Source organism: Garra rufa, chromosome 20, assembly GCF_049309525.1.
Source record: "Garra rufa chromosome 20, GarRuf1.0, whole genome shotgun sequence".
Taxonomy (NCBI): Eukaryota; Metazoa; Chordata; class Actinopteri; order Cypriniformes; family Cyprinidae; genus Garra; species Garra rufa.
The window spans coordinates 3935805-3963560 of record NC_133380.1 but is presented as its reverse complement, the minus strand read 5'-3'; the positions used below and the strand labels follow the sequence as shown (position 1 = coordinate 3963560).

Sequence of the window (27756 nt, the reverse complement as noted above, 5' to 3'; positions counted from 1 at the left end):
TAGATCTTCTTCAGACTGTGCTGACACAAAGATATGGAACAAATTACGGTTGATAATTTTATGTCTGCTTTGCCAGTGCCAACGCCATCAATTGAAAAATGTCACTTTATTTGGTATAATCAGATGTCTTAAATGACTAAATGCCTCTCAGTCCAATTCAGAGTGTTTGCAGTGGCTCTGTTGATATCTGCAAGTCTTCATGAATTGTCAGTGAGCCCATGACTGCCATATTGAAACAACCACCTCAAACAATGGTGTGTGTGCATGTGTGGCTGCAGGCTTGGAAGGGGAGAGTTACTGTGACTCATCTCAGTCTTACATAAACACACACTCACAAGACACAGAGCCTGGAGCTCCTCAATGCTCTAGTGGGAGATGCTGCTATCTTAAATGTTTAGAACTTCAAATTAAAGAATTAGAAATAGAATTACGCCTAGATATTTTTTTTTAAGTATACACATAAATCCAACCATCGACACACACCCACATATGCAACCCTGGACCACAAAACCAGACATAAGGGTCAGTTTTTTGGATTTGAGATCATCTGAAAACTAATAAAAAAGCTTTCCATTGATGTATGATTTGTTAGGTATAGTACAATATTTGGCAGAGATACAACAATTTGAAAATCTGGACACTAAGGGTGCAAAAATGCTAAATATTAATAAAAACACATTTAAAAGTTGTCCAAATGAAGTTCTTAGCAATGCATATTACTAATCAGAAATGAACTTTTGATATATTTATGGTAGGAAATTTACTAAATATCTTCATGAAACAAGATCTGTACTTAATATCTTAAGGATTTTTGGCATAAAAGAATTAATCGATAATTTTGATCCATACAATGTATTGATGGCTTTTGGTACAAATATAGCCATGCTACTTAAGACTGGTTTTGTGGTCCAGGGTGACATATTTTTGTCAATAACGACAATTAGACGATATTTTGCAGAGTGTGTTCAATTGTGCTGGTATTTTGACAGGTTTAGGACTGCTATGGAAACCTGACTTGCAAAGCTTTTGATATTCTTTATATTATGTGAGGTGGTTAGTTTGCAGGAGGAGCAGAAATGAACTTTTCCAATAAGTTTATGATTTTGAGATCCATCTTTTCACACTGAGGACAACTGAGGGACTCATGCAACTGTTGCAGAAGATGCAAACGCTCACTGATGCTTCAGAAGGAAACACAATGCTTTACGAGCCAGGGGGGGAAAACTTTTGAACAGAATAAAGATTTGTACATTTTTCTTGTTTTACCTAAATATCATATTTTTCTTATTTAGTACTGCCCATCTGAAGCTACTTCAGAAGATACTTAAATGTTTCCCAGAAGACAAAATAAGTTACATTTAGCCTGATCTTCTAATTCCAAAAGTTTTCACCCCATGCTCTTAATGCATCTTTTTCTTTCTGGAGCATCATTACCTTCTGTAATAGTTGCATATGAGTCCCTCAGTTGTCGTCAGTGTGAAAAGATGGATCTCAAAGTCATACAGTCATTGTTCGAAAGAGTTCAAATACACAAAAATGCTGAAAAACCAAAGAGTTTGTGGGACCTGAAGGATATTTCTGAAGAACAGTGGGCAGTTTAACTGTTCAGGGCTGTTCAAACAAGGAACTCATGAACAACTATCACTAAATGAAAACACAAGTGTGGATCATTCAGGTAACAACGCAGTATTAAGAATCAAGTGCATGTAGTTATTTTTATAAATTCATATATGCTATATGTAAACGCCTTTTACGTGAAATACGTTTTTCAGGTCAGTACTAAATAAAAAATAACATGCATTTTGCATGACCCATCTTATTTTGCTAAAATTAACATTTAGCAGATTCTGCAAGGTGTATGTAAACTTTTGACTTCAACTGTATGTTAAGTTATGGGTCATCGTAAAGTTTCTGTATGTTTGTGAATTCATATTGATTAAAATTGTCTTAAGCTTATTTATGCACAGTATGCTTGCTAAATAAACTACACACATATTACTAAGATAGTACGCCGTGTCACATGTGATATGCCACATGTTTAAGGATTTTTGTGGATCACCATTATGGACGTCCTTCCCCTATGTCTGCTGGAATGCTCTCCAACCCGTCGGCTTTGTTTCTTTGCACGAGTTACTGAGCCGGTGCCATGGGGGCAGACAGCCAGAGGATCAGGTTCTGCTACTATTGTCCCGCCTGAGTTTCACTGCGTATGAAATTTGAAAGCTCTTCAGATGGGTTCGGAGCTCTGAGGGACTTTGGAGTGTTTTATTTCAGAGGAGTGTGGAACGATCACATGACTAGCTCTTGAACTTTGACCGCTGTTAGAGGCGTGGACGGTGTCAGACTGTGTGGAGCAAGCAGAACTGTGCTGTTTTGATTTTGCGTCGAGGATCCAGCCATGCTATCGAGCTGCTAAAGAGAGCATGACCGCATGTTCTTCTGCAAAGCGCCTGGAGGACAAGTATCAAGACCACAGACTTAGAAGTGAGGACCACCAGAAATCTGCTCCGCTGATGGATATCTCACTATAAAGTCTGATTTTCGTATGCTTCAGGTAACAAGAGTTTTCCAAGAAGAGGGATAGGCAGGCGTTTAAAGGAATGACGCAGTAAATGTGGGAAAATATGCTTGAAATGTGAATTGAATCCAGCAGGAAGTTTTTATATTGGGTGTGTGTTGAGGCCTGGACTATCTCTATTCATCATTTCTCTCTACATGCTTTAAAATTCACTCGGCTGGAATAACAGGGGTTTAGTATAACTTTAAGGCCGGTCATTTAACAATTAATATACTTGAAATCAATAAGTTGTGCTTGTTTGAACAAGGCCAGAACAGTGGTTTATTTATTTTTAATGATTTGGATGAATGATGTAATGATTATTATTTTGTTTTATTTTGTATTTTTTTGTTATTTAATTTTACTGTTTTATTTTTTTCATTTATTTTCGATTTATTTTATTTTATTGTTTATTTAATTGCTTTATTTTGTTTCATTTGACTTTTACTTTTTATTTATTTCATTTTATTTTATTCTGTTTTATTTAATTTTAGTAGTTTTTTTAATTTGATAATTTTATTTATTTTAATTTAATTAATTATTAAATTTGACTTATTCTTATTGTATTGTTTTATTTAATTTTTAATTTTATTTTATTAGTTCTTTAATTTGACCATTTAATTTATTTATTTTATTAAATTCGACTTACTTTGTTTTAATTACTTTGCATTATTTTGTTTCATTTGACTTATTTTTTATTTCATATTTTATTCTATTTTTAATTTTATTAGTTTATTAGTTTTTTAATTTGACCATTTTATTAATATATTTTTATTTCATCAATTTAATTAGGCTATTTAATGTTTTATTTTTATTTTATTGAATTGCATTATTGTATTTCAGTTTAACATTTATTTAAATTTTATTTTAATTTTATTTTGTTCTAGTTTTATTTAATTTCATTAGTTCTTTAATTTGACCTATTTATTTATTTATTTAATTTTTGTTTTCTTTAATTTATTTTGACCATTGTGTTTATTTAGTTGTTTATTTATTATTTTCTTTTCTTTTCTTTTCTTTTAGTTTATCTTATTTTTTAAAGTTGTATTTGTTTTTTAATTTGACCCATTTATTTTTTTATATTATTATTAAATTGCACTATTTTATATTTTTTATTGTTTTATTTAATTGAATTGCATTTTTTTATTTCATTTGACATACTTTAATACTTTAATTTGACCATTTCATTTATTTATTTTATTGTATTTTATTATTTGTATTTTTTATTTTTATTTTAATATTAATTTAATTGGACTGGTTTAATTTAATTTAATTGTATTTTTAATTTATTTTATTCTATTTCTATTTTATTTGTTTAGTTCTTTCATTTGACCACGTATTTTATTCTATTTTTTTTTTTTTTTTTTAAGTTTATTTTGTCAGCTTTAGAACTACAGCACTATATATGGCCTGGACTGATGTTTTGTAAAGTCTTTGTCATGTCTGGTCAGAATGTTTTGTTGATTTAAGGAGCATCATTATGCATGTTTTTCTCTAGTTCCTCAGGGTTTATGGTTTGCCTGATTTCTCCAGACTCCATTCTTTTAGACTTACTTCAGAAAGTCCCAGTGACAGAGTGTGTTTCATATGATGCATCTGCCTGGTTTCTCTCTAGAGCTCAAAGTCCACAGGTGTCACCGCTGACCTTTTGAACCCACAGCCTATTTGTGTCATTTAAGTGCAGAAAACTGTTTAAGTACAGCTTTTGGCAGCTAGAGATCTGATGTGGAGTGACACAGCTGGAATCAGTCAGCAGATATCTGTTTTGAAGAAATAGCACGTCTGAGATTAATAGCCCTGAATTTCATGTCTTAATGAGTTATCGACTGTTGTTCTTTTCATTGGCCGTATTGCAGTGCTGTATATCACATTATGTAATATTACAAAGGCTGTCAGGGCTTGATGATATGTTCCAGGGTTATTATAGTTAACTTAAATTAACGAACATTTGCGTTACTTGAAATGAAAAACAAACAAACAAAACAAAAACTAGTGCTGGGCAATGATTAATCGTGATTAATTGCATCCAAAATAAAAGTTTTGTGTACATAATATATTGTGCACTGTGTATGTGTATTTACATGTGTATGTATTTATATTCATATAATTTATATTTTTTATATGTTTTTTTATTTATTTATATATATATATATATATAATTTAATATGAACATAAATAATAAAGATGACAACAAACTAAATTTACAATCACAATTACAATAATACAATAATTAAAATAAAATTGAGGTAAAAAAAATAAAAACAAATAAAAATCTAAAGCTAATTAAAAATATAAATAAAAACTATTTCAGTTGGAATTAAAATAGAAAAAATGGATAAACTATGCATATTTAAAAAAACAATGGCTAATAATGACAAACGCACAACAAAAATTATAATCACATTTATTAAACCTTTAAAATGAAAACATAAAATTAATCAAAAATTAAAATATAAAAATAAATTCAAAATATTAATAAAAACGCTAATAGTATTTCAGTAAGAACTAAAATTGAAAGTAAATTAATAAAAACTGTACATAAAAAAAAAATGACAAGATGCAAATTAAAGAATTAAGAATTAAAATATGTATTTTTTATTATTATTAATTTAATTTGACTTATTTATTATTTTTGTTGTTTTATTGACTTGATTTTATTTTATGACTTTTTAATTCTATTTTTCTATTTTATTTTTATTTTATTAGTACTTTAATTTGATGTTTTTATTTTTATTTTGTTTTATTTTATTTAGACTTTTTAATTTTAGGCTTTTTATATTACTTTATTAATTTAATTTGACTCATTTATTATTTTCATTTTATAGGTTTATTTTATATAACTTTATTTTTTTTGCCTTTGTCTTTATTTCATTTCATTTTATTTTATTAGTACTTTTGACTTATTTTTGTTTTATTTTATTATTTTTATTTTAATAAATTCAAATTGAAAAAATGTGAAAACTAATTTAAAATATTAGTAAAAACAAATTAAAATTGAAATAAAAATTTATAGAAACTACATATATTAAAAAAGACCACAATATTAAAGCAGAAAAAAAAAAAAAAAACACTATAATAGATACCATTAAGAGGTTTTAATGTTAAAAGCAAAGAGGTAAATGAAACCCAACCTGCATTAAAACGCCTCATCTGTCATGCGGTGTGCTATTAGCTTGTAGTTTTAAAAGGGCAGCACTGTAAAAGATTAACAGTGCAAAGTTGAATCGCTCGAGTGAGTCCACTAGCAAATATTTGCAGCCAACTTTCCCCATGCATACTGTCAGTAGATCCGTCCCCGATCGCTCCATCAACCATTAACAGATCTCTCTTTCTCTTGCAGTGTTGTTCCCGCACCACTGCCACTGGCTATTGATAAGGTAAGCGCTCACGACTTGCATTATTTATGAGCTTGTTTTTGTCCAAATGAAGCATTGGTCATGAATGAATGTTTTCCAGTTCATTATGTTCTTTGGATATCAAACAGCATGCAGCTTGGCCATGTTGTCTCAAAGCTGCTGCGTTATGAATGCCAGTGATTTCCAAGTCCTAGCTTTGAATCAACACCTCGCGTTATTCCGCCGCTATCTGAGGTTTGCACGCGGCTCTCCGTCAGGCTGTTAGATGGTGTATTTGTGAACAATCCTGGAGGTGGTCCAGATGAAGTTAGATAATGCAGTTATCCTCTCATGCCATCCCCTGTGTGGGATGCCTCTGTGGAGATTTAACAGGGAACAATTTGGTTCCCTGAACAGGGGTGTCTTTCTGTAGAAGTTTTAAATATGCACTTGTGCTTAATCGCGTTAGTGTTCAAACTGAAATATAACAGCAGTGTTCATTCAGTGGTTTTTGGTGCTTGTTGATCTGATCTCAGCAACACTAGACACGCCTGCTTCCCAATTCACATACTTTTTGTATTACGTAATTTAGTGCATTACTAAAGTGATTTGTTTAGGGTTGTTTGAAGTACACTACAGGGTTCAACGCTAAGGATTTTTTTCTACTGGCCCAACCAATAAAAAATAAAAAAGTTAATAGTTATTTCTTAGCCACATTTTAACTAATATGTCAAAAGCCAAATATAACTGTATATTTCCTTAAATACAATTGACAATTTAAAAAAAATTATAATTGTGATGTAACTAAATTTATGCAACAGTATGTCCAGGTTGATGGTCCCAGATCAGCAGTTAACTATACAGAAATGAGGACTCCTATTAAAGGAATGCTGTTGCAAAGAAGAAAATTAAACAATATTAGTAAATAGAGTGTTATTAAGCAGAATTTATGTTTTAACAAAAAAAAAGTTGTTTTTACGGTGGTCGTCCATGATTTTTTTTTACCTTAATTAGGCTCAGAGGTGCCATGAGTGCAATCAAATTCATAAATTCATGTTATACAATTTTGAATACAGAGATCTGCCCGCAGGTGGCGGCAAGAGACTGATTTAATAACTGAATCATATGTGACCCTGGACCACAAAACAAGTCATAAGGTTAAATTTTACAAAACTGAGATGTATACATCATATGAAAGCTCAATAGATAAGCTTTCTATTGATATATGGTTTGTTAGGATAGGACAATATTTGGCCGAGATACATCTGTTTGAATATCTGGAATCTGAGGGGGCAAAAAAATAAAAATACTGAGAAAATCACCTTTAAAGTTCTCCAAATTAAGTTCTTAACAATGCATATTACTAATCAAAAATTACATTTTGATATATTTATAGTAGGAATTTTACAAAAAATCTTCATGGAACACTACTTACTACTTTACTTAATTTTTGGCATAAAAGAAAAATCAATAATTTTGACCCATACAATGTATTTTTGGCTATTGCTACAAATATACCCCAGCGACTTAAGACTGGTTTTGTGGTCCAGGGTCACATATTATTCATTTGATTCATTCGAACGGATGGTTCATTCGGGAATAAAGCAAATGACTCTTTATGAATGGGAAATTGAATCATTTCACTAGATTCGTTTAAAAACGCACGTTCATTCATAAACGAAACACCGCTGTGTTTGAATGGAGATGCGCAGCGGCTCAGTTGTGACTTGTTTCAGACCACTTTTGACGACGAAACGGAGCAAAATCAGGCAATAGTGTTATAGTCAGACAATATAGCAAGGCAAGAAAGATTCCTATTTTAATACAATCAGCGTGTATTAAATATTAGTGTATTTCTGGTCTATTTGTGACATACTTTAACAAATGAGCGTAACAGCACACATAAAGAAACTCTAAAGAAACACACAACTTGGGGAACAATTGAAAATGTATAGTTTATTTATAACATGATATTGTTCAGTAATATACCAAGGGAGCTTTTTGCTGAATATTCTCATGATTACAAATGTTTACATTCATTTTAGTTTAATAAACAAGTTAGTCAAGTAGTTACTTACATTTGTGACCCTGGACCACAAAACCAGTCATAAGGTTAAATTTTTACAAAACTGGGATATATGCATCATATGAAAGCTCAATAAATAAGCTTTCTATTGATGTATGGTTTGTTAGGATAGGACAATATTTGGCCGAGATACATCTATTTGAAAATCTGGAATCTGAGGGTGCAAAAAAATCTAAATACTGAGAAAATCACCTTTAAAGTTGTCCAAATTAAGTTCTTAACAATGCATGTTACTAATCAAAAATTACATTTTGATAGGTTTACAGTAGGAATTTTACAAAAAATCTTAATGTAACATGATCTTTACTTAATTTCCTAATGATTTTTGACATAAAAGAAAAATCAATAATTTTGACCCATACTATGTATTTTTGGCTATTGCTACAAATATACCTCAGCGACTTAAGACTGGTTTTGTGGTCCAGGGTCACATTTTAGACAAAATATTTACTGTTTTGTTCTGTTTCACCAACGAAAATAGTTCCAAACAAGGATCACAGCAAAAGTGTTGCACGTTCTCCAAGCAACGTTTTACTGCTAAATGATTCAGCGTTTTTGCGTTAGTATGCTTAAAAGTATGCATCCCCACCCCAACATATCTAATTTGTACATTCATAAATGAATTGTAAATTATGTAATCTGACAGCCATATAGAATTTGATAAATTGTAATAATTTAAAAGGTGATGCATACATTTCAAAAGAAAAAAAAGGCCTTTATAAATGTAAATCAAATACGCAGATTTAAGCTGATAGAGCACTGATGAAAATATTGCTTCAGAATAAATTGTTTACATCACCAGATATCTTTAAGTGGTATGTTGGGGTTATGGGGACATTTGTGTGGAAGAGTATCTGCTGAAATGAAAAGTTCACTGTATATTGTTTACTTTTACATTAAACACCTTAAACATTAAATATGTGACCCTGGACCACAAAACCAGTCTTAAGTCGCTGGAGTATATTTGTAGCAATAGCCAAAAATACATTGTATGGGTCAAAATTTTTGATTTTTGTTTTATGCCAAAAATCATTCAGAAATTAAGTAAAGTTCATGTTCCATGAAGATTTTTTGTAAAATTCCTACTGTAAATATATCAAAATGTAATTTTTGATTTGTAATATACATTAAGAACCTAATTTGGACAACTTTAAAGGTGATTTTCTCAGTATTTTTGATTTTTTTGCATCCTCAGATTCCTGATTTCAAATAGATGTATCTCGGCCAAATATTGTCCTATCCTAACAAACCATACATCAATAGAAAGCTTATTTATTGAGCTTTCATATGATGTATAAATCTCAGTTTTGTCAAATTTAACCTTATGACTGGTTTTGTGGTCCAGGGTCACATATATGCATGTAATATAACATAAATTTCCATTACAGGTTTAGGTCTTAAATTTCATATAAGGTGATATTAAAAAGGTCTTAAAGTCTTAAATTTCACTTGTTCATATCTGCAGATACCCTGTGAAAAAAAAGCGTAATTTCAGTCGAACAAACATTGTATTTTCTCCAAACTTATGAATGGTAGTGTATAAATAGTTTTTGAACTAATAGTGCTCACAACTTCTTATACTATAGAAGACAAACAGTTGTTATAGCAAGTTTTAAAGTAGGAGCCTTAAAGTGAAAAAGTGATGAATGTTTATGGGAGTGTTACGAATTCAGTCATAAGCTTTAACTCGAGCAGATGGATTGGGAAAAACAATTGGTGGATGACATCAGTCTGCAAAGTGATGACATCATCTGCATCTGCGATGATGACAAAAACATGCGTGTGCAAATCATTCCATCATCGCTCTCAGGGTCTCCGTCTGTTCCAATGAAGCCGGTGCGGATGGACTGGCGTCCCCCTTAAACCCCACCAATGCAGACCCGTCAATGCCACGTCCGTTTCCAGATGCATATAGCGCTTCTATATCTGACCGCAGCATCTGACGCTGCCAATATATAAATACTCTCGCCGCCTTCTCTGCTGTGGGAGCGTCTCCTCATGTGGATTCAATAAATGTAACAAAACTTGAGTCACGATTTCACTATTTGGATCGTTGTGGTTACAACTGCTAAGAATGAGGCAATTCAATTGAAGGAACAAGGCTCCTATTCATTTACACTGGGATCATTCAAGGTTATTTGCCAGTTTTCACCTTTTCAGAAGATGTTTCTGTTGGTGAGACTGAAAAAAAATGCTTTTGACTTTAACTGTGCTGCTGATTCAGATGCATCAAGGACAACATGTGAAAAGATGCTCAGTAGACTCAAAAGTGTTTAATTGAGGCACGCAGATCGTGATTGTGAGATTGGATACACTGTGTGCAGAAATGTCTCTTTTTCACAGTTTTTTTCTTTTTGTCATGTAGGTGTCCGCAAATACACCCAGTATGTATTCTCAGGAACTGTTTCAGCTCTCCCAGTACCTGCAGGTATGGAGTAACACTGACCTCTACTGGCCATCTAATGACATTAAGAGTCCAAATACAAAGATGTTGCATATTTAAATATTTTCCAGCATATATACAACACCAGTCAAAAGTTTTTGAGCAGTAAGATTTTTAATGTTTTTTTTTTTTAAAGAAGTCTCTTCTGCTCACCAAGCCTGCATTTAATTAATAAAAAATACAGCAAAAGCAGTAATATTGTGAAATATTTTATTATTTAAAATAACTGCTTTCTATTTGAATATATTTTAAAATGTAATTTATTTCTGTGATCAAAGCCGAATTTTCAGCATCATTACTCCAGTCTTTAGTGTCACATGATCCCTCAAAAATCATTCTAACATTCTGATTTGCTGTTTTATTATCAATATTCAAAACAGTTCACTTTTTTTTCTCTAGGATTCTTTGATAAATAGAAAGATTCAAAGATCAGCTTTTGAAATAAAAAGCTTTTGCAACATTATACAGAGTCAGTACATTCTTTTTTGGGGAAAGAAATGATAGATATTAATACATTTATTTAGTAAAGAATGCTTTAAATTGATCAAAAGTGATGATAAAGACATTTATGATGTTACAGAAGATTTCCATTTCAGATAAATGCTGTTCTTCTGAACTATCTATTCATCAAAGAAACCTATAAAGTCTACTCGGCTGTTTTCAACATAATAATAAATGTTTTTTTAAGCAGCAAATCAGAATATTAGAATGATTTCTGAAGGATTGTGTGACTGGAGTAATGATGCTAAAAATGCAGCTTTGAAACCACAGGAATAAATTACATTTTAAAATCTATTGAAATAGAAATATTATTATTAATATTTTAAATATTAATATTAAAATATTACAATTTAAAATAACTGTTCTATTTGAATATATTGGGAATATAATTATTCCTGATAAAACACTGAATTTTCAGCATCCATGACTATAGCATCTTTACTGATTCTTCAGAAATCATTCTAATATGATGATTTGCTACTTTTTAAATTAATTATTTGATTGATATTTTTTTATTTTTTTTTTACTTGTGGAAACCTTTTATGATTTTCAGGATTGATTAGTCACAGTATTTTTTAACAGGATTTTCTTTGTAACAATATTTGACCATGGACCAAAAAAAAAAGCAGTCATAAGGGTCCATTTAAAAAAAAAATTACAATTTTAATACGTCTGTAAGATGAATAAATAAGCTTTCCATTGACGTATGGTTTGTTAGGATAGGACAATATTGGCCGAGATACAACTATTTGAAAATCTAAAGCAAAAAAATCTAAATATTGAGAAAATTGCCTTTAAAGTTGTCCAAATGAAGTTCTTAGCAATGCATATTACTAATCAAAAAATACGTTTTCATATATTTCGGTAGGAAATCTTAATATCCTAATGATTTTTGGCATGAAATAAAAATTTGACCCATGCAATGTATTTTTGGCTATTGCTACAAATATACCAGTGCTGTTAAGACTGGTTTTGTGGTCCAGGGTCACATATTATAGTCTTTACTGTCACTTTTACTCAATTTAATACATCCTTGCTGCACTTTTGTTAAAAAAAATCTGTTTGAATAGTATACAATTTGACAATGTTGATGTGTTTGTGTCCTTCAGGAGGCCTTACACAGAGAGCAGATGCTGGAGCAGAAGTTGGCCACTTTACAGAGGCTGCTGGCCAGCACACAGGAAGCATCAGAGAGCAGCTGGCAGGTACATCACACATTGCAATTAAAGAGGAGACCATTATTAATTATTCAATACAGATAGCTGTTATAGGCATGTTTAGTAGTGCACAAACTATGTTACAATTATGACTGTTTATTCCACTATACTTGACAAGGCTATGTGTCATTCCAGGCTTTAATCGATGAAGACCGGTTACTCTCTAGATTGGAGGTGATGGGGAATCAGTTGCAAGCATATTCAAAAGTAAGGGCCATGTCTGCTTTGAGCATTTGGATGTGTGCTCACGGAAATATAGACCTTGCTTTACAAAAGCACATTTTCTTCTCAGAACCAAACAGAAGACAGTATCCGAAAGGAGCTTGTAGCCTTAACAGAGGACAAACACAATTACGAGACGACAGCCAAAGAGTCCCTGAGGCGGGTCCTTCAGGAGAAAATCGAGGTGGTTAGGAAGCTGTCCGAGGTGGAGGTAAAAACACAAAAATCTTTTAAATGATCACCGAATAATAGAGCTTTATATATGCATACCGAAATAATTTTATGGTTAAACTGTTTTCCATTTGAATATACACTGCTGCTCAAATGTTTGGGATCAGTAAAATTTGTAATGGTTTTTAAACATGTTTTTCTGCTCATCAAGGCTGCATTTATTTAATCAAAAATGCAGAAAAAAATGTAATATTGTGAAATATTATTTTAATTTAAAATAACACTTTTCTAAGTGAATATATTTTAAAATGTAATTTATTCCTGTGATCAAAGCTGAATTTTCAGCATCATTACTCCAGTCTTCAGTGTCACGTGATCCTTTCGAAATCATTTTAATATACTGATTTATTATCACTGTTGAAAACAGTTGTGCTGCTTAATATTTTTAAAGATCATTACAGTTCAAAAGTTTGGGATCAGTAAGATTTTTAATGTTTTTAAAGAAGTCTTTTCTGCTCATCAAGGCTACATTTATTTGATTAAAAGTACCGAAAAAAGTAATATTGTGATATTGCAACTTAAAATAGTGGTTTTCTATTTTAATATGCTTTAAAATAAAATGCTTAATGTTCAGCATTTTTACTCCAGTCTTCAGTGTCAAATTATCCTTCAGAAATCATTCTAATATGCTGAATTATTATCAGTGTTGAAAATGGTTGTGCTGCTTAATATTTTTGTTGGAACCTGTGATTTTTTTTTTTTTTTCTCCAGGATTCTTTAACAAATAAAAAGTTGAAAAGAACAGCTTTTATTTTTTTTGTAACAATAGCATCTGAAAGTTTGGGGTCAGTACATTTTCCTTATTTTTTTTTTTAAGAAGAAATAAATACTTTTATTCACCAAAGATGTGTTAAATTTGATAAAGTAATTAAAATAAAAAAAGATTTATATTTTGAATAAATACTGCTCCTTTTAAACCTTTATTCATCAATAATCAGAATATTAGAATGATTTTTGAAGAATCCTGTAACACTGAAAACTAAAGTAATGGCTGATACAAATTCAGCTTTGCTTCACAGGAATAAATTATATTTTAAAATATATTAATATAAAATCTATTATTTTAAACTGTAATAATATTTCAAAATATTACACTTTTTCTGTAATTTTGATCAAGTAAATGCAGCCTTGATGAGCATATAAGAATTATTTAAAAAACATTACAATTTTTTACTGATCTCCAACTTTTGTGCAGCAGTGTATTTTAAAAATCAATTTATTTCTGCGATGCAAAGCTGAATTTTCAGCATCATTACTCCAGTCTTTAGTGTCACATCATTCTTCAGAAATCATTCTAATATGCTGATTTGCTGCTCAAGAAAAAGCAATATGCAACTTTGTTTTCGTATTGCAGAGGAGTTTGAGTAACACAGAGGACGAGTGCACACACCTGAGGGAGATGAACGAACGCACACAAGAGGAACTCAGAGAACTTGCCAACAAATACAACGGAGCTGTTAATGAAATCAAGGATCTCACGGAAAAGATCAAGGCATGTCTGTCGTTCACCTGCTGACACACCCAAAATGAAAATTTTCTGAAAATGTGCTCACCCTCAGGCCTTTCAAGGTGCAGAGGAGTTTGTTTCTTCATGGGAACAGATTTGCAGGTATTTAGCAATATATCACTTGCTCACCAGTGGGTCCTCTGGAGAGAATGGGTGCCGTCAGAATGAGAGCCCAAACAGCTGATTAAAATCTCCACAATAATCCACAATTGATCCACACCACTCCAGTCCATCAGTTAACATCTTAAGAAGCCAACAGTTGCATGTTTGTAAGAGACAAATCCATCATTAAGATGTTTTGGCTTCCATAAAATATAAGTCCTCTCATCTGAGAGAAGCAGCAGTTTGAAGTTCACTTCCAGAACAAAAATTAACAGATAATTTACTCACCCCATTGTCATCCAAGATGTTCATGTCTTTCTTTCTTCAGTTGTAAATGATTAGTTTCTTGAGGAAAACATTTTAGGATTTTTCTCCATATAGTGGACTTCTATGGTGCCTGTGAGTTTGAACTTCCAAAATGCAGTTTAAATGCAACTTCAAAGGGCTCTAAACAATCCCAGTCGAGGAAGAAGGATCTTATCGAGCGAAACGATTGGTTATTTTCTAAAAAATAGATTAACAATTGATATACTTAACCTCAAATGCTCTTGTTGTTATGTAAAAAGAAAAAGTAAGACAAACATAATAACAATTATTACAACAGCTCTAATAATACATTTATACAACATTCTCCTCTGCATTTATTTGCACATTAAAAAACACACATCTGATTCAAGAAGGGGGTCATAAAAATGGCCAAAGAATATTATTTTACTAACTTATTAATTTGAAGTTAAATTGTGCTTTGTTGGTAGGCTATAATGTCTACTAGAATGTGAAAAATGTTCAGTAAATATTTTTAAATTGTTGTTTTGTAATTGATTTTTTTATTTTCAAAAGCAAGACAAAACTAAAAATTTTGCCTCTTTAATTTATGCAATTGTGAAAAAAATAGGCAAAATACATAGGAGGAAAAAACATTAAAACTGTGTTCGGTACTCGGCCTTCGGCCCAGTGTGTAATTTTGTTCGCCTTTGTCCAAAAATGTTCATTTTGGTGCATCCCTATTAAAAAGTTTATAAATTGTCTATTTATTTTAGAAAATAACAGATCGCTTCGTTAGATAAGACCCTTTTCCTCAGCTGGGATCGTTTAGAGCCCTTTAAAGCTGCATTTAAACTGCATTTTGGAAGTTCAAACTCGAGGGCATTATATGGAGAGAGGTCCATTATATGGAGAGAAATCCTGAAATGTTTTCCTCAAAAAAACGATTTCTTTACGACTGAAGAAAGACATTATCATCCAAGATGGAGTACGCTATCTGTACATTTTTGTTCTGGAAGTTAACTTCTCGTAAAAATGTCGTAACGATGCATTTGTTTCTTCCAAACACGCAGCTTTTCTTATCACAAGATGTTAATTGATGGACTGGAGTGGTGTGGATCACTTGTGGATTATTGTGGTGTTTTTATCAGCTCTCATTCTGACGGCACCCATTCATTACAGAGGTTCCATTGGGGAGCAAGTGACGTAATGCTACATTTCTCCAAATCTGATGAAGAAACAAACTCGCCTACATGCATGAGGTTGAGTAAGCTTATCGAAAATGCTAGTTTTTGGATAAACAGTTCCTTTAAAATTCTCAATGTTTGCTTTTAGTTGGCAGAAGGCAAACACGAGGAGCTCACTCAGAAAGGTCTGATTGAAAAGAAAGAGCTACAGCTCAAGATCGAAGAGATGGAAGAGAAGGAACAATCGCTTCAGGCTCGAATCGAAGCTCTGCAGGCAGACAATGACTTCACGAATGAAAGACTAACAGCCCTGCAAGGTAAAAACACACAATCGTGCTTTATCACTCTCAGTTCAGACCAGTACACATCAGGTTGAAATGGGTTGAAAAGGAAGCATCTGTCAGTACAGAGCTCTTGTTTTTATTTTTGGTCATCCCAAATCTTCTCGTTGTCGTTTTCCAGTTCGGTTAGAACAGCTGCAGGAGAAAAGCATAAAGGAAAACAACAGTTTAGGTGAGTCGGAGACGCATGCGTCTGCTAGTGTGCTGCTAACCTTGCATCACCTCTTTGACTAATTCAGCATGGGAGCTCGCCTTTGGTTGCCTGTTTTTCATTTTTTCATTCTGTCCCTGTCTGGCTTTGCTTCAGTTCCTGTGTCAAAGGCCTTGACTTTTTGCATTGAGCATGCATGTTCAAGTCTACACCTCTGTACTCCTACTTAAATTTCCCTCCTTATTTGGCCTAGTTCTCCCTGTGCATTTAATTAATCAATACAAGGTGTAGGTTTATACTAGGTTTCTTGCTTGATAATAAATTTCTTAATGTTCAGGACTCATTTTAATCTGCCACATTGCTCATTAATGTCATTTAGTTAGTGCTTAATTAGGGTTGGCGGTAAACTCTGCAGTAAGATTGAAAACCTTTGGTGTCTATGTAGTTTAGTACACAGCAAGGCTCTAGCATTTTTAACAGAGCACAAGAATCTCTTGGTTATTTATATTCCTGAACCGATTTCTAGTAACTACATTCTCTGGCAATAATATGAGAGGCAAATGAAACTACTGATGTGGTGAGCCACGGACCACAAACCTCTTGGCAGAGATGTTTCGCTCGCTGAACTGTCCCTTTATCACTCATGCACTGCTCTCAGGAATTATTAGGATAAGGTAACATGTTTTTTTTTGCTTCAGTAAGATGTTTGTAGAGAACATCGGCTTTATGCAAAGCCAAAAATGAGATGCTGTCAGTAATGCATTAATTGGCATCAAAATGTGTGGATGTTAAACTACAAGTGATGCTGTAAGAGCATAACTGCAAGATGGGAAACTATAAAAGATTGTAGGGCTACACAATTTTAGAGGAAAATCTAATGCTATTTCTTCTGATAAAAAATGTGATTGCGATTGAAATTGTGGGTTTATTTATTTAAATATATTTTAGTTAGTTTCTGGTTTTATGTGCTTGTTTGTAGGGCTGCACAATTTGGCAAAAACAATTGATTATATGTCTATAAAAATATTATTTTTACTACTACTAAATCAAATGAAAAATGTAAAATATATTTTAAACAGAAATTTTACTATCATAATGCTATTTTGATGTATCAATTAACCAAATAAATAAGTAATTTTATTTTACAGACTAATATTTATGGCATTTTTTATTTATTTTCAAATGATAAACAGTGGAGCTTTTATTTTGAAGATTTTATTTAAAAGATTCACAGACGAATTCAGTATTTCTTAAACTTGGAAATGAAATCATCTACAAAAACATTTTTAAATTTTAAATGTAATTACATTTTTACATTTTATTTAAATTATTATTATTATTATTATTATTTTTAATGAGTTCCATGTTTGTAGGGCTGCAAATTGGCAAACAAATTGATGATTTATCAGTGTGACTATAAAATGAATAATAATAATAATAGTTATAATTTGTTATTATTTCTACTACTAAATAGAAATGTGAAATATTTTAAACAGAAATATTGCTATATTATATATTACATAATGCTTTTTCGATTAATAATTTTAAAAAAGTATTAAAAAATAGTACAACAGTTAACCAAAGTTATTTTGTTTTACAGACTAATATTTATGGCATTTATATTTCAAAGGATAAACAATAGAGCTTTAATTTTAACGATTTTATTCACAGACAAATTTAGTATTTCTAAAACCTAAAAAGATAATAATCTCCAAAAACATAATTTTAATAATGAGTTCAGGTTTGCTGTGTTTGTTTGTAGGGCTGCACAATTTGGCCAAAAAATCGATTATTTATCAATATGACAAAAAAATTATAAATAATAATAGTAATAATAATTTTAAGCAGAAATATTGCTATATTATATATTGTGTAATGCTGTTTCGATGTATAATAATAATAATAATAATAATAATAATAATAATAATAATAATAATAAATGATGTATTAAAAAAGAATAGTACAACTGTTAACCAAAGTTTTTTTATTTTACAGACTAATATTTATGGCATTTTTAATTTTATATTTCAAAGGATAAACAATAGAGCTTTAATTTGGAAGATTTTATTCACAGACAAATTTAGTATTTCTAAATCCTAAAAAGATAATCATCTCCAAAAACATAATTTTAATAATGAGTATTTTACAGACTAATATTTATGGCATTTTTAATTTTATATTTCAAAGGATAAACAATAGAGCTTTAAATTTGAAGATTTTAATTAGCAGATGTACAGACACATTCAGTATTTTCTGCACCTGTGAAATGGAATCATCTACAAAAATATGTTTTTATTATTATTAAATAAAAATTTTATTTTTATAATAAGTTTCAGGTTTGCAGTGATTGTAGGGCTGCACAATTTGGCCATGAAATTGTAATTATACACCAATATAACTGTAAAATAAAAATAATTATCATCATCATAATTACTTGTTATTATTATTTTTCTATTTTACTATTATTTAATACTAAATAAAAAAAGTATTACTATTGTAATAAAACTGTTCTGATGTACAATAAAAAAGCAAGTATTTAAAAAAGTATAGTCATAATTATATTTTACTTATATTTTACATCTATAAAATGTAATACTGTTATTGACTGTTTCAGTTTTCTTGATTTGTAAATGTTAAAATTATAAAAAAAAAAAAAAAACAGAAAATTCACTCTTTCTGAAACTTCTAAGAGGAGTAATCATCTGCTAAAACGTGACAGTTGATTTGTCAGTATCAGAGCTCCATGTGGCAGTGTTGACAGGTGAATGACAGGTGTCAGTCAGTCTCTCCAGGGCAGTCCACGAATAGCCGCGGTCTCCCGTCTGTGTCCTTGTCCCGCCCTCTGCATCTCTGTTTGGTTGCGTCTCATGTTGTATCCTGTAGATCTGGCTTCTGTTTTAATATCATCTGATGCCCCTCCACTCTGGGGATTTCTTCCATCTGCTGTTCATTTAATGGAGGGTTTTTCTTTCTTTGGTAGACCACTTTCTTTTAAAGAGTGGAGGAGACTGCACTTTAATCCAACAGTACATTGAGTGTCAATGTGAGTACACAGCCATTCTTTCCAACGTCTTCCTCAGCCGTACTAATAAATGAGCATCAAAGCAGGCAGCAGTTATTCTTGTTTTGCTCTGTAAAGTGAGGACGGGGTTTACAGGGACATGAACTAGAGCACCGCCCAGCATCTATTCATACTTGTTTCGTATTCATTTTGAGGTGCTGATTTAAAAAATACTGCCTGTTTTGCTCAAGCATGTTGCACCTTTTCACAAAATGTGATGCATTTTTGTAGCATTTTTACTTTTGAAAAACATTTGTAAGATGAAGTCGTCTTGTATTATCTCTTAATCAACAGAAAAACACCTCAAAGACGTGATTCCTGTCTAATTCTGAGCCAGATTACACCTATTTGTGACCCTGGACCACAAAACCAGTCCTAAGTAGCATGGCCAACAATACATCTATTTTTCTTTTATGCCAAAAATATTATATACTAAGATATTTTATCAATTTCCTACTGTAAATATATTAAAACATAATTGATGAAACAAAAATTGATTGGCAATATGCATTGATAAGAATCATTCGGACAACTTTTTTTGTCAATATTTAGATTTTTTTTTTGCACCCCCTCTGATTCAAGATTTTCAAATAGTTGTATTTTGGCCAAATATTGTCCTATCCTAACAATGCATCAATGGAAAGCTTATTTTTTCAGCTTTCAGATGATCACAAAATTGACTGATTTTGTGGTCCAGGGTCACTTTTGTTCAATTCTCAACCAGTTTTCACAGGTATTATTAATTCTGCAGACGTTATTGTATGCCTCCACTATTTCCATTTTTTTTTTTATATATTACAATGACACATTTTTTCATTAAAACTTTTGACATTTTGATAAATGGAATAATTTAAAATGAATTACAAAATGTGCATTCTTATTTAAATCTGATGGTTTTTATGGATGTTTCTGAAATTTAGGTAATATAAGTGTTTTTTTTTTTGTTTCAAAATGCAGGGATATATTTGAATTTCAGAGTTTTTTTTAAAATTTAATTTGTATTTGTTTGCATTTGAAAACCAGTTTAAAGTCTACTGTCTTTTGGCGATACTAGGAAAATTTGTGTCCATATGCCGTTCAAATATTATCTTAGTAAATTAGATTTTTTAAAGTTTCCAGAGTATTTCTATTGTGTACAGGCAACAAGAAATTTACCATGAAGCGGTTCTTTTTAGTTCAAAAAGATTTACAAAATGGTAAAGTCAGTTTGAATCAGACTCTGAAAAATTGAGTTCAAAAATCATTTTAATCCAAGAAAAAGAGTTATTAAAGGGTTACTCCACCCCAGAACGAACACTCTCTACAAATTTCTACTTCAGTAACATTTGCACACACCAAACATTACATTTTTATTCCTGTCTATGTTCTGAAGGTTTTTACAGAGGGATTTGTTCATATATAATTTGCTTGATTTTATACACCATTTTATTCCCCCAAAAATTATATATATATATATATATATATATATATATATATATATATATATATATATATATATATATATATATATATATATTTAAAAAAAACACATTTTCTGTCTAATTTTTTTCTGAATTATGGAGTGACAAAATAAGAGACCCAAAATCCCCTCTGTAAAAACATTTGACTCTAATATTAAACAAGAATTTTGAAAGTTACCTCATCCAGTGATTTTTGTACTAGGAATGTATGCAATTTGGAGCATATTTCATTAAATTATGCCTCATTTGCATATTTAAACCTAACATTTTAGAAAACTTGTAATACAAAAAATGTTTGCAATTATCAATGTAATCAATCAACTGGGTAGATAAGACAATAACTATTAGTTATTATTTTTTACCATATTATATTGCTGGGTTATTTGCTTTAAGTTGAAACACTGCAGGTTCTTGTTTATTTTTTTTGACATATTAGAGTCAAAGGTTTTTACAGAGGGGATTTTGGGTATCTAATTTCATCACTCTATAATTCAGAAAAAACATAAAACAGACTGAAATCACTACATTTTTGTACAGTTTTGGGGGGAATAAAATATTATATAAAATCAAGCAAATTACATATGAACAAATCCCTCTTTAAAAACCTTAAGGATATAGACAGGAATAAGAATTTAAAGTTTGGTGTGTATAAGTGCTACTGAAGTGGAGATTTATAGCTCAGTGTAGGAGAAAAAAGCCTTTAAAAATATACATTGTAATTGAAATCTATTTGACACAAGCAGATAAAGTGCTATAAAAGAAACACTTAACAGTTTCTTTTGGATGTTTTCTTTCCGCTAGTCTGAAAAAACACTTCATGAAACACCCAAAAGCCCAAAATCTCAAACTTGATAGGTGCATGAAAAAAAACAGCGTTTTTGTCTCCAGTGTCTCCCCTTAAGCAATAAAGTTCAACAGACCATGCTATATGTGAATACATCAAACTATATTGCAGAATGCAGAGGCTTTCAGGATTCAGTATTAGCACTATCAGTTGTATAATGTAAAATCTGTGTGTCTAGATCAGATCATAAGCAGTCCCCGAGTTTCATATAGTGAATATCCTCCAAACTCAACACGGATTGTTAACAAAAACACTCTTGCATGGCGTCTGTTGTTCTTGCACTTGGGATTTTCTCTATTCCCGGGAATTTTCGCTCTCACCAGCATGCGTTCTGAAGTCTATGAGCTTCCACTGATGCTTTTCGTGTGTCATTTTTGCTTTGTCTTATATGTATGGAAGAACAAGTGCAGTGTTGTTTCTGCTGATACTGTGTTCAGTTGGGCTGCATCAGTGTCTTATAATAACTGAGATTTAATGCTGAATGTTTAATGATTTAGGTTTAGGTTAGTGAGCATGAAGACCGATATACTCACATGGCTTTTCTCTTTTTTAACCAGCGGTGAGGCAGCTGAAAGAAGCGGTGGACTCGTCCATTAACAAGCTGTCCAACTTTGATGGTGAGAGAACAGATTGTGTTTTTTTTTTATTGATTTTGAAAGGCACTAGGGGTGTTTTCACACTTCAGATTTTGGAGAGGTTCATTTGAGGATAAGTCTTGACACGTTTTCCTGTTTTACTCCACAGAAGTCATTGATGCGCATCTTCAGAATAATCAGACGACAGTGGACAACAGCTTGGCCAGTCCAGACAGGCTTAAAGGTATCGTCACATTTCTGTCACTTTCATCTAAGTTACATAAAGATCAAGCTTGGTTATAGAGAGCCATCATATTGGTATGATGCAAGCTGATGGCAATGAAGGCACATGGTTTCACCCCGGACTCTATTTAAAACCAAATTAAACAACTGCAGTCTCTGGGCGGCAGGAATGAGCATTATGGATATTTTTAGCATCCTCAAAGAGCATGACCAGGTCAGGGTCATTATTGTAATGAGCTCTAATAAGAGCATCATCATCATCAGTGATATTTGAGTTATTATTATTTTTTATATTAAAATAATAATAATAGTAGGTATACTACTTGTTACATTTGAAAAAACTTAAATCTATTTGGTCTAACAATAATAATAACAGGTTAAAAAAGCTTGCGTATTATAATGTTTAAATCATTTGAGCCTAATGATGATAAAAATAAACCAAACTATATTAAAATCATCCTCAGAAATTTTTTCAGGATTCTTAGAATATCTTTTTTATCTGAAATTTATCTGAAATAAAAAGCTTTTGTAACAGTATACACTATACCATCATAAAAATGATTAATTTTATTTAGCAAGGATGCTTTAAATTGATCAAAAGTGATAATAAAGACATTTATAATTTAACAAAAGATTTCTATTTCAGATAAATGCTGTTCTTCTGAACTTTGTTCATCAAAGAAACCATCAAAATTCTACTTAGCTGTTTTTAACATAATAATAATAAATGTTTTTGAGCAGCAAATCAGAATATTCTGAAGGATCATGTGACTGGAATAATGATGCTAAAAATTCAGCTTTGAAATCACAGGAATAAATTACATTTTAAAATATATTCATATCGAAAGCTGTTATTTAAAATAGTAAAAATATGTCAAAATGTTACTGTTTTTGCTGTACTTTGGGTCAAATAAATGCAGGCTTGCTGAGCAGAAGAGACGTCTTTAAAAAAAACATTAAAAATCTTACTGTTCGAACAACATATAACTTTTTTGTTTACATTTTAAAGTGTTTAAATTTATTCTAAGTAATAATAATAATAATTGGGAAAAAAATAATGACCTATTTGTTGTAACTTTTTCACTTACATTTTAAAATGTTTACATCTACTCTGCCTAATAATAATAATAATACGTTTAAAACAATTTTTTTGTCAATTTAACATTTAAATCCAGTTTTATGTAAAAATTTAAATGTTTCAGCTCATTTTGCATAATAATAATAATAATAGTAATAATGAAAATTTGTTAGGAACAATCAAATTGTTGTAAATTTTTTTGTTTGTTTACATTTTAAAGTGTTCAAAGCTATTCTAAGTAATAATAATAATTGGAAAAAAAAATTATAACCTATTTGTTGTAACTTTTTCACTTACATTTTAAAATGTTTACATCTACTCTGCCTAATAATAATAATAAGTTTAAAACATTTTTTTTGGTCAATTTAACATTTAAATTCAGTTTCTTGTAAAATTTGAAATGTTTCAGCTCATTCTGCCTAATAATAATAATAGTAATAATTATAATAATTTGTTACGAACAATCAATTTGTTGTAACTTTTATTGTTTGTTTACATTTTAAAGTGCTGAAATCTATTCTAAGTAATAATAATAATAATTGGAAAAAAATAACCTATTTGTTGTAACTTTTTCATTTATATTCTTTGAATGTTTACGTCTATTCTGCCTAATAATAAATTTAAAATATTTTTTTTGGTGAATTTAAAATTTAAATTCAATTTCTTTTCATTTTTCATTTTTCTTTTCAGCTCATTCTGCCTAGTAATAAATGTTTAAAACAGTTTGTTGTAACCTTTACTTTGTAAAATGTTTGAATTTTTTTTGACCACATAATAATAATGATAATAGATAAACATAACAATAAGCTCTTTGTTGTAACTTTCATTTACATTTTAAAATCTGTAAACCCTATGATCAGTGCAGATTTTTTTTTCAATTGATTCTGGACCAGGTTGTAACCTCATGAAAGCTCCTTCGTGTGAAAAGAGATGCAACTGTTGAGGGGACATTTAGACCTCGTCCTCTTTGTTCTGTCCCTGTGTTTCCAGCTGCTCCCAGTTGTTGGGACATCTGACTTTGACCTCCTCAGTCTTTTCGGTTTAGAATCTGAGATTACAGCCACACAGATTAAACCATAATTCACTGGTCAACCATTACCTATGACGAAATCTTTTAGTCATTCTCCCTTCAGTCCCGTTGAGTCACTGTTCATTTGTGCTTATTCATGGAACACTGAGTTCAGAAGATCCATCATGTGATGTAACAGCAGTGAGGGCGGCTTTTCAGGTCATATATTGATTTAAATATGCAGTGTTTGACCTGGTGTCTGGGAGTAAAGGAAATATTTTGACATTTACAACTTCGATTGAAAAGATACTGAAAATTTGAGATACACTTCACTTATGTGCATTAGTGATGGCATGAGCAGGAGTTTTCTTTAGACTGCTGTCTCCACTTCTTATTCATACCCCATTTATAACTCATTTTAGTCCATGTGGATACTACAGCAGTGCAAAATTAAATCTGCAACTAGTTTAGCATGTGACTGTGAATCCTTTTGGAAGCCCAGGTCACTCAAATGACCATGTGTGGGCAATAACTACCACCAGCCAGAAAGGATAAACTACAGGGGGCTCATTCACTGCCTGCTATTTGTAGATCAAGAGTAATTCTGACTATTATATTAACAGCCTACAAACACACCCCTGTTTAGACATACATATTGAAGCAGAGAGCCTGGTAAAGGTTGTGATCACTGTATATTTTTTATTTTTTTTTAAATGTTGTTTTAAGTTATGATTGTGCCCCCCTCCCTCTTTTCTAAGTGGTCTCTTCCACTCTTCCTCCATAGAAAACCAAATAGATGCTAAAGAGTGCGATATGTCAGATACTCTGAGCCCCAGCAAGGAGAAAAGCAGTGACGACACGTCAGGTACGTTAAACATGGAGACATTTATAATGTATGAATTGGTGCGTTTTGGTTCCTACAGCTTTCATTTATACATCCTGTTTTTTCTTTTTTTTTTTTCAAAACAATAAAAGCTTGATATTTTATCTTATATATATAAATTATAACTTGTGATGTAAACTTAGTCTAATTGTTTTTTCAAACTTTAATTTTTTTCTGTTCATGCTTTCAGTTTTTTAAAATTCTGCCTTTTTCATTTATTAATTTATAAATTTCTTTCTTTGTTTTTCTTTTTTCTTTTTATGATAATAAATATATAAAAAGCTTTGTTTTATCTTATATATAAATTATAACTTAGTCTGATTTATTTTTCTAGATTTATTTATTTCTTGTTTTTTAAAATTCTGCCTTTTTCATTTATTGCATTTTTTAAATTTATATTTCTTTCTTTCTTTCTTTTTGGTTTTTTTTCCTTTTGTTCTTGTTATTTTTTAAATGATAAATATCATATGAAATTGAATTGTTTTATCTTATAAATTATAACTTGTGATGTAAACTTAGTCTGCTTTATTTTTTAAACTTTAATTTTTTCTGTTCATTAAATTTTTAAAATAACTTTGTTTTAGTTTTTCTTCTTGTTGGTCCTTTTTTTCAAAAATAATAATTATATGAAAAACTTGATGTTTTGTCTTATATAATTTATAATTTGTGATGTATTAGTCTGATTTATTTTTCAAGATGTATTTTTGTTTTTGCTTTTTTTTATTCTACCTTTCATTTATGAATTTTTTTTTTTACAATTTACTTTCTTTCTTGCTTTCTTTTTTGTTTGTTATTTTTTGTTTTCTTTTTGTCAGAAATAATAAATATCATATGAAAAGCTTGATGTTTTATCTTTTATATAATTTATATGCTTTTTTTTATTTGGCCTCTTTCATTTCTTGCTTTTTTTTCCCCTTCATTTTTGTTTTTTCTTCGTTCTTGTCCTTTTTTTCCCCAAAAATAATTAATATATGAAAAGCTTGACGTTTTATCTTATATATAAATTATAACTTGTAATGTAAACAGGCTGATTTATTTTTCAAACTTTTATTATTATTTTTTTTTATTATTATTATTTTTAATTTATTGCATTTTTTAAAGTCTTTTTTTTTCTTTCTTCCTTCATTTTTGCATTTCTTTTTTCTTTATTGATCTTTTTTGTTTTATTGTTTTTATTCTTCATTTAGTTTTTTAGTTTTTATTCTTTTTTTCTGTCCTTCGTTGTATTTTTGTTCTTTCCTTTTAATTTTTTCATGTTTTATTCTTTTTTGTCTCATTCCAGACGGACAGATGGACGAGCAAGAACTGAACGAGCCCCAGAACAGGGTTTCTCTTCTGAAAGGTAATCCCTCCATTCTTTTCTCAAAGTTTTCAGCTTCCGTGTCTGAAATGCCATTGCTGATGTGGGTGTGTTTGTATGATTTGGCTGGCCTGAAACATTTAGTCACCCTCTTTATCTACACTCATCAGAGCTCAGTGGACTGGCATGCGTGCAGCAACTGTGCAGCATTACAGGGTGTGTTATTCCCAAACCACACTATATATGGTCTGCATCTGCTGGAGGTGACAGCGGTGGGACCCGAAGGGGTTAGCGGTGGGCTTGAGCAGTCCTCCTCCTGGCAGGTGTCTCAGCCTCATCCTGTTTATCTCCCTCCCTCAGATCTTTCCCCTCGCCCCACTTTATGTTCCACCGGAGGACAGTCAGGAATGTAAACCAATTACAGTCCAATTAGACCCTGAGTGCTTTCATAATGTCACGTACAGCTGCTGCTAAAACGTCTTGTCAGTCAGAAGAAAACGTTTATTGGACAAGGGTTGCTTTGAGCTGATACAAAGTATCGCATTTTCGCTTCTCTATGGAATTCTAAATGTGTGCAGTGTTACATTTAAAACCTTCAGTTACTTTAAATGAACATTCCACCTGAAAAAAAAAAAGAAAAATCTGTATTACTCTGTATTACTATCTTTTATAGGATCAAAAAAAGTTTCTTATGCTTATCAAAGTTTCATTAATTTGATAAAAAATACCGAAAATTACATCATATTCTGAAATATTATTGCATTTTAAAATGACAGTTTTCTATTTTAATGTACTTTAAAATATAATTTATTTCTGTGATGCAGAGCTGAATTTTCAGCATCCTTACTCCAGTCTTCAGTGTCACACAGTCCTTCGGAAATCATTCTAATTTGCTGATTTATTATTTTTGGAAACGGTTGTGCTGCATAATATTTTTTCCGAAACCTGTGATACTTTTTTCGGGATTGTGATGAATAAAAAGTTTAAAAGAACAGCATTTATTCAAAATTGAAATCTTTTCTAACAACAAAAGTCTTTACTGTCACTTTTTTATCAATTTAACACATCCTTGCTGAATAAAAGTATAAATTTCTTTCAAAGAAAGAAAGAAAAAAAATACTGACGCCAAACTTTGAACGGAAATGTTATAATTTATTTA

General features: G+C 30.9%; 1 protein-coding gene across 1 annotated transcript in view; it reads left to right on the top strand.

Moving 5' to 3' along the window:
* The window catches only part of slmapa (sarcolemma associated protein a), an 80041-nt gene that overhangs the window by 31775 nt on the left and 20510 nt on the right, over positions 1-27756 (top strand). The window contains exons 4-16 of the mRNA XM_073825299.1: positions 5898-5934; positions 10344-10406; positions 12032-12127; positions 12275-12346; positions 12432-12572; positions 13947-14084; positions 15801-15969; positions 16115-16165; positions 19125-19187; positions 22067-22126; positions 22254-22328; positions 25199-25279; positions 26580-26639. Coding sequence (XP_073681400.1) covers positions 5898-5934; positions 10344-10406; positions 12032-12127; positions 12275-12346; positions 12432-12572; positions 13947-14084; positions 15801-15969; positions 16115-16165; positions 19125-19187; positions 22067-22126; positions 22254-22328; positions 25199-25279; positions 26580-26639 — 1106 coding nt within the window. The remainder of the gene's footprint in view (positions 1-5897; positions 5935-10343; positions 10407-12031; positions 12128-12274; positions 12347-12431; positions 12573-13946; positions 14085-15800; positions 15970-16114; positions 16166-19124; positions 19188-22066; positions 22127-22253; positions 22329-25198; positions 25280-26579; positions 26640-27756) is intronic.